The sequence below is a fragment of the Dinoponera quadriceps genome, unplaced genomic scaffold (assembly GCF_001313825.1).
Source record: "Dinoponera quadriceps isolate SergipeBrazil2010 unplaced genomic scaffold, ASM131382v1 scaffold848, whole genome shotgun sequence".
Taxonomy (NCBI): domain Eukaryota; kingdom Metazoa; phylum Arthropoda; class Insecta; order Hymenoptera; family Formicidae; genus Dinoponera; species Dinoponera quadriceps.
In genome coordinates, this window is record NW_014555128.1 from 228270 (window position 1) to 242616 (window position 14347).

The 14347-nt window shown below is 51.2% G+C and overlaps 1 protein-coding gene across 3 annotated transcripts in view; it reads right to left on the bottom strand.

Annotated features, from left to right (window-relative positions):
- The window catches only part of LOC106743025 (dachshund homolog 2), a 219268-nt gene that overhangs the window by 128330 nt on the left and 76591 nt on the right, over positions 1-14347 (bottom strand). For 2 of the 3 annotated variants that reach the window (XM_014616494.1, XM_014616492.1), the window contains exon 2: positions 6029-6177. In XM_014616494.1, the coding sequence (XP_014471980.1) occupies positions 6029-6177 (149 nt within the window). The remainder of the gene's footprint in view (positions 1-6028; positions 6178-14347) is intronic. The other variant, XM_014616493.1, reaches the window with a different exon arrangement.

The window sequence follows — 14347 nt, forward strand, 5'->3', positions numbered from 1 at the left end:
CAAGTCGTACGATACGTTGTTGCGAACGCGTCGCCCGACCAAAGATCCGACCGTGTTTTCTATACGACGTGCCGCGACTCGGCGTTCCCGCCGGCTTTATTCGCATTCCTCGCGCCGTAAATGAGAGAATAAAGTGGGACGCAATATCAGAAACGAGAGGCTCGATCGAGAAGCATCCCCTCGACTCGCTCACTTTCACGCGACGGTCCCCCGCGATCGCGTTCTCACGAAGTGCGTGCGCGCAGCCGCCGCGCGAGAAACGCGCGTATAATGAAAAGCGGAGATGTTGGTGATACAAAAATTTAAATAATGGAAGCAAAACACCGAGACCGACGTGCTGTTTGTTTTAGATTCCTAAAATACTGTTTCGAAGGTGTGGAAATGAAATGTTTGCGTATGGATGCAAAACGGCAACGGTTTCTCTACTTGTATACAATGTAGTTTTTTGAAAATTGTTGCATATTATCTTGCGAATGATTACTTTTACAATTGCAAACAGAAGTTGCCACTTCAGCTCGAGCTACTGCGCGCACTAAACGAAGTTCACGCACTGTTCGGCAGAGTACTTCGGTACGTTACAGCCGAGAAACACGAGTGCGTCGACTTTCCATACCTATATCAGAATCGGTGCTTTTCCTCTACCCATAATAGCCTACCAATAATACCGTTTCTCCTCAAATATACCGTGCATACCGAGACATCCTCCACGCTCTCCTAACTCCGATGTTTTTCCTTGTCTCCTCCCCCCCCCCCTCTGTTGATGTCTTCATTTGCGGCTGCTCTTTCCACGCAGCGCAAAAAGCGATGAAACGCGAAAATCCCGAAGCGCGATTGATTTACGGTCGCGGCGGCGCGCGGTAAAGCCGTAACGGTGTTACAAAAATGAAGAGGCTTAATACACGCCCGGTGCTTTTGTTACCTCGCGTCGGTTAACCCGGCGCCTTCTTGCATTTCCCTTCGAGCGGCCGCTTTTTCGTCGCGTCGTCCGCTTGTTTCCTCTCGTAAAAAACAATCAAGCGCGGCCGCGCTGCGCCGGGCCAACATAGTAAACCTTGATTGTAACTGATGAGGGGTAGAAAATCGGCCGAAACGTTTCTGGCCCGAATGCAGGGGCAAAAAATGATAGATACACCGTCGAGATTATATCCCACGACTCCCTCTCTCTTCTTTCTCTTTGACCCTCTCCGATCGTCGCTCCGCTGGCTCGCCTTTGAATTCAGCCCGGGAAACAAACCTCCGACTCATTCGCTCGCTCGCTCGCAACGCGCCGATAATTTCACCCTGACAGTAACATGTTAGGTCCGCGAGGCCTACACGCATTTTCTTTCGCTAACTCCCTTTTCCACGTTTCGTGCAAGACACTACACCCCACTTCTATTCCTCTATTACTCAGAAAAAAAGGCCACTGTTCTCAATTATTAGTCTGATCGAATAAGATAATTCCTGGCGGCAAGCGACCTACAGAAACAAGAAAAAAATTGGTAGCTTAACCCTTGCAAGAAAAGGAGTGGTAAAACACGAACAAAAAGGCGGGACCGTGAGTGACTGGAGATGTTGAGATATCGCTGATACAATAATACCGGCATCGATATCTTCCCTTCAATAATAAAAATGATTGTACCGTAGCCTCGAATTTGCGAGAATGGTACAACGTCGGCCGTGTACGTTGACGACGAATTACTTGGCACACACGATCACTTACTTCGTCCCAGTTGACCTCGCATCCGACATCGTGGACAAAGCGCGCGATCCCGTGTAATTCCCGTGAGCGGGATGAAAATTCCAGCGGCCCTCTCTCGTGTATCTCCGGGTATCCCTTTAATCCGGATATCCGTGTCTCGCGGCAAGAATCATCAACGTGATACGCACACACGCGACTCACCGGCGGATCGCCGTTTCCCCAATTTGTTAATTACCTCGCGCGGCTACCTGGCCGGTATCCGTCGACCGCAACTTCGTAGGCCGTCTCCCATGGCCCGCGGTCAAGAGAGAACTGATACGCGCTCCGTGTGAGTATGCATGTGTGCGTGTATATATACGCTCGATCCTTTCATCACGCCTGCAAAATCCGCTGTTCGCGATATTTAACACCTTCTCTCTGCGTGCAAATCGCGATGTTCGATCATCGTGCGCGACGATTTCTTTTCCGCGCAAGACAGCTACTTTTTTCACTTCATTTTTTTTTTCTGTTTACAAAGGAAACGCGAAGAAAAAGAAGCTCGGTGGCGTGATTTGATAAGGAGCGTACGAAACGAGGGAGTACCGTCGGAAAAACCCGTCAGTTTTAATTACGCATTCAGCCGACTGTTTTAAACATTAACGCGTAATTAGGAAACAAATTAGCGATAACGCGAGTTATTAACTCGTCCACCGACCATTGATAACACCTAATTATGCATATACAAGTAACGCCGTCGTAGGAAAGAGAGACGCCCGTTCTCTCGTCTCCCGTAATCTATTCTCCCTATCAAACCATCAACACAAAACATAACTGCTCATTAAGTACCCATGCGCCGGCGGCAATTAAAATCTCGCATACGCGCGACTCCCGGAAATGCGTAAAGCAATCTTCAGGCGCGCCGGATTGCCTCCTCAAGGTAAAAGCGGAAGAAGAGGCAGGTGCGCGTGTCCTTGGCCGTCCGAGGATTCATCGTCGCGGCGCACACGCCAATCTTTTACGTCTCGTTACGTCCCGCCGTACGTGCCGATGTATCCGTTTCCGACGTCAAACGAGAGTTGAACGGGGCGATTCACGGAATCTTCACGCCAGTTAATGCGACGCGGGCGAGAATAACACGGACGTTCCGCGGCTTTTACGCCGCTGTTCCGAGCGTGAAAATTGTCGCGCGGGCGCTTTCGGGATGGCCGACGCATGATATTGAAGCGATGTCGGGCCACTATTAGCCGGGTTTTATTGGTACACGAGCCAGCCGTGTGCCGGCTGACCTACGACCGCCAACAGTTAATCAATGCTTTTATGAGCATTCGCTTGGCAGTACACCGTCGTTTCAAGCCGCGGTCCACCCCCGCCCGATCAACCGACCACCCCGCCGCCCACTCACTCGCCCAACGAGCGCGACACGCTTTCCCCCTCTCTCTCTTCGCGTGTGCTCTTCGAGCAGCTACCCGAAATTTACCACGAGGCGCCGCTATCCGTTAAACGCGAGCGAACGAGTACGCCGGTCGACATAATGTATTAGTTATAACGCGGCCGTCGTGGATGTGGAGATCGAGTTCATTGTACGATCACGTGGCGAGCGCGCGCGTCGAAAGAGTCGGGAATTTATCGACGGTAAATTCGGTCGCATTCCGGCTAATGCTCATCATATTCGGCCGATTGCGAGCGGAACGGATAATTGACTTAGTTCGCGCGCTAATAAACAATTCGATATGCATTAGGTCGTGTAACATAAATTGCGCCGGGTCAATTTGATTAATGATACGCCGTCGTGATCGCGGCATCGAATGATTAGGGCGAAATCCCATTAGCTATTTCGATTCCTGGAAATTGCGGCCTTACGTTGTCTTCGGCGCGATCGATTTAAGGGATGGCCGGATGAGCTTGCAATCCAAACCGTGGGCTTCAGCTAAACAGCCGCTTTTAAGACCCTCGCCATCGCTCTGCCCCCCCTCTTTCTCTCTCCCTTTCTCTTTGCCCTCTCACTCGCACCGTCTGTCCGGCTCACCCACGGCTATTTATTTTTCTCATCGCTTTTAATTTCGTAGAGATAACATAGATGCGTATCGGCCGATAGTGCTGGTGCGCGTACACATGCACGCGCGCACACACGCATATAGTCCAGCCAGCCATTGTGCGCCGCGCTCCCGAATGGATGTTTCGCGCCCGCTATCGCGATCGGATCTCGCTTGTTGAGTTTATTAATTGCGTTATGGGAAGTGCCGCGTTCACCGGGCGAAATTGAAAAAAATTGTCCGCTCGCGCGCCGCGCGCTGACCTCGGCGAGATTTTATCTCACTCTTTTTGCGCCACGCTTTCTTTCGCAAAAAAAGCTCCGTCGCGATTTTGATAAAACTACGCGCGCAGTTTTACCAGGCCTTTTATAATTCGTCGCGCGACGATCGTATATTTTAGGCGAGCGGATCGGTGGATGCGAGCGAGGTGCCGGGGCGGAGGCGACGAGAGGCGCTGCGGGGGACTGGCTCCAATCGTAAAACAATTATACAATTACCGCACGGCCGTAATTAATTGCCGGCCGTTTCAACGTTTACCCCGACGAGCGGCGAGAGAGCGCATAGCGGCCGGCTGCGCGAACGCCGCGGCATTAATTCATTAACGTTGCACCGTGAAACGTATTTGCCCGTAAAATTGGTCGGCCGGCGTGTTCGCGATTATTTGCTTAAACAATTTCCGAACGTCGATCGACGCCGCCGCCGTATGACGTGATTTAACGATTTCCTTCTCTCGACGTCGACGGCAATAACGTTCCCGGTCTCTCACTCGCACTCTCTCTCTCCCGCTCCCTTTCGCCCATCTATCCGTTCCTCTCCTCGCTCACTCTCTCTGTCCCCCGATGATAATATATATCTGCGAAATAAGCGCATCCCAACGGACACCCTTCAAAGCGCTATCGCCGAGCACAAAGAGTTCGCGCAAATAAACCAATGAATATTGTATGCCCATTTATCGCTTCCGGATGTTTTCAGCGCGCGATGTTTTCAACGTCCGGCGTATCTGGACAGATTCAGAAATGATATCGCTCGAGATTATAATGTTATCAGTCCCGCCTATGCTATTAACAATAATAAACAAGCAATTAATAACGTACCCCGTTTTATCAATAATATTTATCAAACGCGAGGATCGCCGCGTTTTCGCCGGGGGAGGCGGAAAGTCGCGCGGAGAATCGGAAATCGGTTAAGAAGCGGCCGGATCGAAATCCGATATTGGGAATGAAGACAGCGCGAGCGAGCGACCGTTTGCGTAAAGGGATCGCACGATATTGGCACCGATATCCCGGTATCGGTGACCGCCACCGCAGGCCGCAACACGACGGTGCAGTCGCAGTTAATTTGCTCACTCCAAGTGTGTTTGATTCCCCTAATTAATTGATCGGTAGGGTCACCGTGTGCCAGCGCATATACGGATGGCAGTAATCAAGCGCGTGGCCCTCGTTCCACCAAGAGTACGCGCCTATGTATTTGCGCTCTATTTGACACAACTACCGTCTGCGTCCGCGGATCTCTTCGCGCGCCAGAGTTTCGAATCGACGTCTGCCAACCATCGCGGGGAAACAAGTTTTGCCGGGACGGCAAATTGTTTCTTGACTGTTTGTGACAGCGGAAAGATTTGTTACACGGAAAAAGTCATTTTGCTGTCGGTGCTACGATGATCAAATTTAGCCGGCGTAACCAAATTGTTTTGCTTTCGTCCATATATCCGGCAAATAGCGATTAATATTCTTAACAAATCTTTCTGCTGTCTGAACAAATTTTGTCCTGCTGTCACTATATCGATGGATATTTGCCGTTCCAGCAAAATCTCTTTTCCCCGTGATGATTAGCTAAGAAAAGGATGCAACATTTTTTCCGTAATTTTCGGAACGCATCTCGTCTAATCAGTGGGAGAATTTGTTCCTCGGTAATTCTCGAGAGGTACATTTCCAATATTGGATTCTCGAGAGATGCGTGACTCGTCGGAAAAATAAGGTTGCAAACTTTTCGTGTTTAACAAGAACGATGGGAATCCCGCGATTGCATATCCTCGGCGCAATTCTCTCCTCTTTAATTGGCTCTCCCCCTTTCCGCGTGAAATCGTAAAAATTATTCACCCAATTCTAACGCGCGGGGTGAAAGATCAACCGATGGCAAAACACTGTGCCGTGCGCGGGGGGATTTATCGCACTTACATCCTCGACGCGACATCGCAATCGTCGTGTTTCTCTTGACATTTCAGTCGGTTCTTTCTTTCGTGGCAAACTCGTAGAAATGATTATTCTTCACCGTGTGCCAATGCGCATGGGTGAAAGACCGTCCGGCGTGAAATACTGCGTTGAGTAAAGAAACTTACCGAGGTGTCCGTTCTCGTAATAATCGCCGTTGTCCATTCTGTGCTTCTTCAGGGAGTGCTGAGGATGGTGACCAGCCGCGGCGGCTAGGTGGCTGGCTGCGAGGCTCAGTCCAACGGAAGCGCGCTTTGGGGGTCTTCCTGGCCTGGAGCTGTACAGTGGTAGAGAGTTACTGTGGTTAGAGACACCTGTCATCGAGGTAACGTCTTACCCCGATCGTCGTGGTCACGACATTCGTCGCGACCGATTATCTGCTGGAATTTCGGGAGGAAATATCAGCCTCGTCGTGCGTACGAAAACGAGTTTCGCGATTCGTTCGCGCGATAGCGATCCGGCCGGCTGATCGGGCGAGAAAGATCGAGGAGTTTGGAAATGCGAACTGTCGATGGTAAACTGCAAGTACCGCGAGTAATTGCAATCGACGCTGTCGATGCGAACGTAATAGAAAGAAAGGGGGAGGGAAGAAGAAAGTGGGAACCGTCGCGAGGACTGGCCGCTGATATTTCCTCCGGGAATGCGTCTTATTTGTGAGACGCCTCGAGTGGATCTCGAGTTCAGATTTCGAGATTACTTGAGAGAACTCGGGAGGAAAGGAATCTCCGGAGGAGCCGCGCCGCCGCGCGAACCATTAAAGGAACACCCGGCTCACTAACCGAGGAACCAATTTGGTAACCTTAATGGCTAATCTACGTAGATCGTGCGAACGTTTCGAGAGCGGACTCTTACGTGACTAAGGGTAAATGAAAATCGCCCGGGAAAATAGCGCGCGGCTTCCACCGAGCGGAGGATTTGCCAACGTTAGACGCGTCGCTTATCATTACTCTTGAAATGTACACAACGTAAAGTAAAATCGCGCATAACCAATTTGATTGTCAGAAGCCTAAGATCCGGCAGAAGTCTCGATAAACCTCGAGATGCTCAAACGTATCTTTCATATCGCAAAGAAAATTATGCGCGAATCACTCGAACGTCCTCGGCGAAAACATAACCGCGTAATTTTTCTCGAATTTTCCCAACCGACTCGGCGATGTTGCTGTACGCCATAGTTTTTCGAAAGACCGCACGAGCTCTGCACCGGCTACTCTTTCTCGAGAGACTCGCGATTTAGAATCACCCGGTTCTGAGTGGCCGGCGTTTTCTTTTGATGAGCGTCACTGGCACCTTTCGAGCTTTGTCGGCGGCGAACCAGACGAGGAAGATCTCCGTTGAAACAATCTGTACGATAGTGGCGATGATACTGGCGCGGGAGGGAAGTTCATTTTTCATAGGCGGCAGGCGCCAGAGAGGCGCTTACACGCACACCCACGCGCGACACCACGCGTGAAATACATGCGTACAGTACGTACACGAGCCCGCCTTTTCCTTTAAGCGAGGAAACATCCCGGATTCGTTGTGTTATCGGCGCGGGTCCTTTCTTTACTCCCGATATACCACCTAACTGTCCGCGGATGTTCTCAACCTTCCCCGATCGCCGATTTCACGTTTTCATCCAGCCCGAGGAAGTCCGGAGCATTCAGCTCGATCACTCTCGATCGGAGCGCGCCTTTCCAGAGACTCGACAACATCGTTCTCTTGATTAAGCTTATGTATGCTATACACGAGCGCGCGCGCACCGCAATATTTCCCGAGTAGGATCGTTGGAGCGTAACGAGACGGCGGCGGTGGCTGAGCACCGCTAACCGGTAAGCGAGCAATCTCATAGTAGTCAAGACAGATTTGTAAATCTAATTTTTCATCCCGTCTTTCTGCCTGCCCTCTCTCACTTCGCCTCTTCGTTGCCCGGAATCTTCCTCTCCCCTCCCCACTCACTCACTCCCTCATTCTCTCTCTGTCCCTCCGACGTTCTTTTTCGCCTTGCTACTTGTCTCTCGCTCTATCCCTTTTTCACTGCCGCCTCTCACGCACGGGATCCCCAGACGATTCTCAGACGGCCGGTTTATACCGGCGTTGATCTCTTAAACCGCTTAGCTTCAGGTTACACCGAAAACACGAGCGCACTTTCTGAGCGCTTAGATCCGCATAATGCGCATTTGTTTGCGTACCGCGCGATATCAGCGAAATAAGAAAAGGGCGCCGCGACGCGCCGCGTCGCAAATTAGTGTCTCGGGTGCGCCCGTCACTTCCGAGCGAGCGGTGACGCGTGACGATTATTTCGCACTTGTCGCATCGCACCTGTTTCGATCGATAATTCGCACGAGTTTATGTTTGCGGGCGAACGAAGCCGCCTCGCGCGCGCGACGTCCGATTGTTTCTCTTCACGAGCTCCCTCAGCTCGCGAAGGAGTCAGATATTTACGTAATATCTCCAGCATTACGTGACTAGTGGCGAAACAATGGCGGGGCAACGACAAACGGGCGTGGACCGTAGTTGGCCAAGGGATCAAGAGATCGCTAATAATCGCGCGTTGCGACAACCGCGCGCGCGCGCTACCGATTCGGGCCGGATTGATCTTTTATATCGTGGGTATTAATCTGTCTTCCGGGGCGAACGGGGATCAAACGTTTTACCAACACCGCATCGTTCGTGATCGCTCTGCCGGTGATAGATGATTTCTCTGGCGTGAGTTAACCCTACCAGTAACATATCAGGCCTTACGGGGGGCTATATGCATGTTTTCTTTCTGTGCGCATGTGAACAAGAGTCTCTTGTGAGCGTAAAGTTCAATTCAAAATAACACAACGGCGCATTAACTATAAGACAATGATTCTTCAATTTGCTGCTTCCTTGAAAGGGCACAACACACGCGTGAGAGTTCCGCGACGCACTCACTCTCAGAAACGTTAACAAGAATTGAAAGTGTGAACGCAAATTCAATAACACTCGGTAAACTTTGCAAATACCGCGCGCAGTTATTGTAAAGAAGTATTTCAATGGATAAATTGCGATTGACGACGAGCAATCGACAACGCGTAGCACGAATCACGTCCTGTCACAAGCTATGCAGAAACGTACTGAATCGGCTTCAGAAGCTCCCGAGGATGTTTCGCTTTCTTTTTTAATCTCGCGTTTCTAAGGCACGAAAATACCAATACAATAAAAGGGAAATAACGCGCGTGCCTAGCGACAACCGGCACGATGTTGTCAGCTAATCGCAGACAATCGCCTCTCGCAACAATATATCGCACGTATCACGGGTGTACCGTGTGGCTCGCAACACTTTCGCTTACCCCCTCTTCCACTGTTTCGCGCAAGACGTACTCATTCCTATTTCTCTGTTAAACAGAAAAAAGTTGGCTCCACGTAAACACTGCTGTTATCAGTCCGATCTATTGAAGTAACTGGTTTTTCTCACGGCAACCAATCTCCACAAAGACGATAAATAAAAATTGATAACGAATTTTACCCGGGAATGGTCATGTGGATGACAAGTTCATATTCTCCGTTTTATAAATTGACGTTTTCAATTTTAAAAAATCGCTTCAGACGATAATGATGTTCATTTATACGGAAATAAAAATCATAAAAGATCTAAGTGAAAACAAAAATAAAACCACCCTGGTGGAAATTTCACGCATATTTTTTAGCGCTTATCGTACGCTTTTAGCGTAATGTGAGGCCTGAGAGGCTTACGATGTTACTCCGGTGTCGAGATCGCGAGTGTTATTCTCAGAGTTAAACGGGCCACAGGTAAGAGATCTCTCGCGACGAAAACTTGTCGGGGCAACACCGGGGATGACGAACGCGCATAGCTCACCGTACGGCTTCTCCGTCCTTGTGCTCCCGGATCGTGCGCAATTATTGACGCGAGGTTTGAATTTAATACCGTTGCCGGAAGGTACCGAATAATTACACGAGAGTCGGGCGGTGGCTTCCTTCCCTCGCGAGTGTCTCCGACGTGTGCCGAGATCGGGACGATGGCGGAGTTTCAGTATTTACGAGCGCGCGGCGTATCGCACGAATTATACACACACGTAGACCGCAATTAGCGGCCTTAATCGTAACGAACGATCGAAGGCGGACGTCTCGCGAGCGTCTCTCTTTGTCGCATGATTTATACCGTTCGAACGAGTCGGACATCCGCCTCACTCGCGTTTCGCAAACGAGTCGCGGGCTCGACTCTCTCTCTCTCAACTTACAACGAACGGAGCGAAGCGGTCCGGACGGCTGGAAATTATCGCCCGACGATCGTTTTGTACGTTCGGCGAGTTCGGAGTGCGATCGACCGATTAGATTCGGCCGCGCACACTTCTATATTGTACTTGGCCGGGTTCTCAGTCGAAATTGCGTGTGGGCATTAAGAGTTGCGGATGATCGGGGCCAGGTGCTATGCCCCGATCCGTTCCCCGCCCTAATGATCGTTGCACCTCCGGTGGAGAGGAGAAGAAGCAGCGGATCGTCCGGAAAGGGACAGACGGATCGACGGCCGGATTGTGAGGAAAAGGAAGAAAGGATCGGAGAAATGCGTGCGGAGGAAGAGAGAGAGAGAGGGCAGCGCACGAAACGCGGAGAGAAGAGGTAAATAGGGGCAGGCGGGGCGAGAAGGGGGTGAACGAAAGAGAAGGACCGATCTGCGCGCGGCGGGACTCGCGGAGAGAATTACACGGCTTTCGTAAGCGATGGGGCGTTTAACGATCTATCGACTCCGAGGAGTCTTTAGCTCTTTCAACCGTTCGTTCGCTCGCTCACTCGCTCGCTCGTCCGCGCGTATCCGGTATGCAGTCGCGCCACGTGCAAGCGGCAAAAAAGCCTCGCGCAACAAAACGCGGGCCGGAGTCGATCGAATCGATCGAATCGAATTCGCGATTCGGATTGCCGGCGGGCCCGGCCGAGAGAGGAGAGACGCAGGTGGAATTGCGTTCGCGTCCTGATACGCGGTCGATTTCTCGCCGATATCCGAGCGCGAATCTCAACGAAATCCGCGAGAGATCCCCCTCCGCCGGCCGGGAGGGAAAGGGAATAGAAAAGAAGCGATCGGAACGGATGAAACGGCACCGGGGACGGATCGAGCGCGCTACGTGGAAGTGGTACTCTCGTTTTAGATCGCCGATCTGATATTAAGGCTTAAGTAGATGAGCACGTTGTGATTTATAGCGGGCACCTTAATTGTCTTAATTATGCGGCAGCCGCTTCCGTGGAAAGCTCGCGCGGCTCCGTGAGCAATTGACTTCCCCGCTATTTAACGTGAGCGTTTTCCCGCGATTCCTCCACCGGGATAAACTATTACGATAAGTAATTTCCCGTTAAGATCGATGTGAGAGAAATACTCCTATTCTGTCGTCTCCTTCGGTGAGGAAACAAACGAGACGACGGGTCGTCTCGCACGCCGTAGTAGTCGAGGCGTCAATTTAACGTTCGTTGCATGCGCGGTTGTGGAAATAACAATCACCCGCTTTCTCCGCTCCGTCGAATCGTCGAGTACGAGTTATCGGATCACGCCTTAATTACTTTTCTCGAGTCCTCGCGCCGCACGAGTGAGATCATTGCGCTGCGGCAAATTCCCCTGGATTTTTTCCCCGTATATTTCCGTCACTCGCTCGCTCGTGTTGTTAGCGCGGCAACAGTGATTACGTTGTAACGCAAATGTTTGCCATTCGTGTTTCGCGTCCGGAGCGATCGCAGAACGGAAAGGTAAGAGCGAGCCAGCCGTGCCAGCCAGGAGAAGAGGAGGAAGGGGAGGATGGAAGATGCGAGGTGGTGTGTCATGCGAGCGACATCGCGTGCGTGCCACCGGGCTGACCCTACCTGTGTCTTACGCCACATTAAATCCGGAATACACCGCGCGTAGAATTCCTTACACCGACGCCTTCCTGTCGATACGTCCCGACGACGCAAGGGATCAGGAGAGGTCACAGCCGGTGTCGTCGTCGTGTTGTTGTTTTTTTCTTTCTTATTACAACAATAGCCGCGATGAAAAAAATCGAGATACGCGCGGCTCCCACACGCAGGAGACAACGAGATTTGCATTTCGAGCGAAATATTTCCGGAATAAAACGTCTCTCGGTCGCCCCGTGAGAAGCGCCTCGTGAAAATCAGGTATGCGGNGGGGGGGGGGGGGGAATAGTGGCGAATTTTAAGTACAATACGGAACCGTAGATCGGCGACGCGCGGTGAATTTATGAAAATTCAGCGAGCTTCATATATCTCCTCTCGTCGGCAACGATCGCGAATGCGATGGCATTTTGATGGATTTGGCGCGTCACGCTGTCTGACGCCCGGCGAGAAAAAGAGCCGAAACGCGAAGAACGGGGCGAAAGAGCGAGCGAGCTAACGAGCGAGAGAGCGAGCGAGCGGACGAGCGATCGTAAATTGTCAATTTCGAAGTCAATTTGGCCAGGCTTACCAATCGGCTGCCGGTTAATTTCAAGGTGAATTGTGTCCAATATGGGTATATTATTAATGGCCCGTCGAGGGATAGGGTGCACTTCCAACCGAGGGTTGCAACCCCGTTCTCGCGCATTGCCCAAATCTATCGCTCGGGGCTGGCGATATGCTCTCGTATTCGGTATTCCGGATTAAATGCTGTCTGATGTTACTGCACCGGCGGTTGCGTCTGTATTCTCTCGCACGCACCTAACGTCGTCCGCGTATGACACGTTCCAGGTACGCCGTGCGACCACCGAGACCCGAATAAAACGAGAATGCATTCCTACGTTGACTATGTGCTTCCTTCGCCTAACATGAAAGAGTTGTCTACATTGAGAACAATTTCCGTCGAATAAACCGATTAAATGACACATCTGATTGTTGTTTTCATTGTCCGACCAAGCGATGGATACTTTTATTCGATGAAGTATCCGATGAAGTTACCGATGAGTCGGGTAATAGTTTGCCCTTTGTATATCCGTTGTTATTTTCATCGGATAAAGGCACTTGATTGGATGGAATGACGAAATGATCGGACATCGCACTTAATTGGATATATCCGTTTGTTGCTTTCTTTTTTTATTATCCGATCCGAACAGATATATTTTTCTCTGCGCATGCCGCAATCGACGCTCCACCTCCGCGATATAAATTTCTTTTCTTTTCCCGGTGAATTGCGGAATTCGAAAGATGAGATAAGTAGACGCGAGATACGGGACGAAAATGAAATGTTGCACTTTTTGAGGCACGCGACTAATTTCCAGGAAATATTTGAACGTGCATAACAGAACCGTTCTCTCATGGACTCTTCTTCTGGACTTTGGAACGGCGCGGTTTCGTGAAGCGTTCCGTCTAACGTATCCTGCCGCTGGTTTCCTGTTTCCAGACTCGGCCGGAGCGCAAATATCGCTCCTTGTCTCTCGCGAGACTGGCTACAAAGCTACAAAGAAGCCACTATACCGAGGTCAAACACGACGCTATCTTTGAATTACGACGCCGGTGCCTTATCGCATCCTGCTACCGTCTTGCGCTATCCAAATACTCCGAGCGTCCTGAAAACAAGGGCCATCCACGTTGGGTTATGGGAAAATAACCCAAGTAGACTCCTCCTCCCCCCGCACATCTCTCTCTCTCTCTCTCTCTCTCTCGCTCGCACGCTGTTTCGGGAGCCGAGAGTTCGCCGAGTCTCTTACCACCGAGAGAATCTTCGTCGGGTCAAATCTCTCCGGGTGTTCCAGCATACGCGAACGAAGAAGCGCGCATTCTGGAGCGAAGGATCGATGAGAACTGGTTGTTCCTTCGCACTTTGCCGCGTGACCTTACGCGTCACAAAAGCGCGACGATTCGGTCACGGCCCATAGAGTGCCACCCCTTAGCTTTTCCAGCTAAAGTTCCCCGTATTTGATCTATATTGCGGAGTCAGGTTTCGTGTGACCTTACATCTGGTGAAACGACACAGTCATCGGACATTAAGAGCGTTTACGTTCGGCTGGTGACCGAAGCGTCAGACCCGGTGGTTGTCATCGGCCTGTTATTACGGGAATTCAACATCCACCCCCGCGTGATACTACCCGTCTCTCGTGTTCGATAACTTTCAGGGAACGATGATAAGTGAGTTTTAATGCGAGTTTTCACAGCCGCCGACGGCGCGGTGAGGGACGTCGAGGTGAGATCTCGCGCATACCGAGCGAGCGCAAAAATTTGATCGAGTCGCTCACCTCCACTCCGCTTGCTCTCGTGATATCCGGTTGAGCGCCGGCAATATCGAGGGGGAGTAATCCCGGTTTCGCGGGAATGATTATAATTTTGAGAACCGCTGTTATACCGATATTATGATAGCTGGCGCACCGTTCCGCTTCCGAATTATCGTCTTCCGCGCTCTCCGGATCTCTCTTCCGCGTGTCCCTGCCCTCGTTCTCCGCCCCCGTCGGACTCCCCCTCGAGCTGTCTCTCTTTCTTCCTCTTTCTCCTTCACCCGCCTCCCTCTCTCGCACTCTCCCCCCCCCCCCCCCTCACCC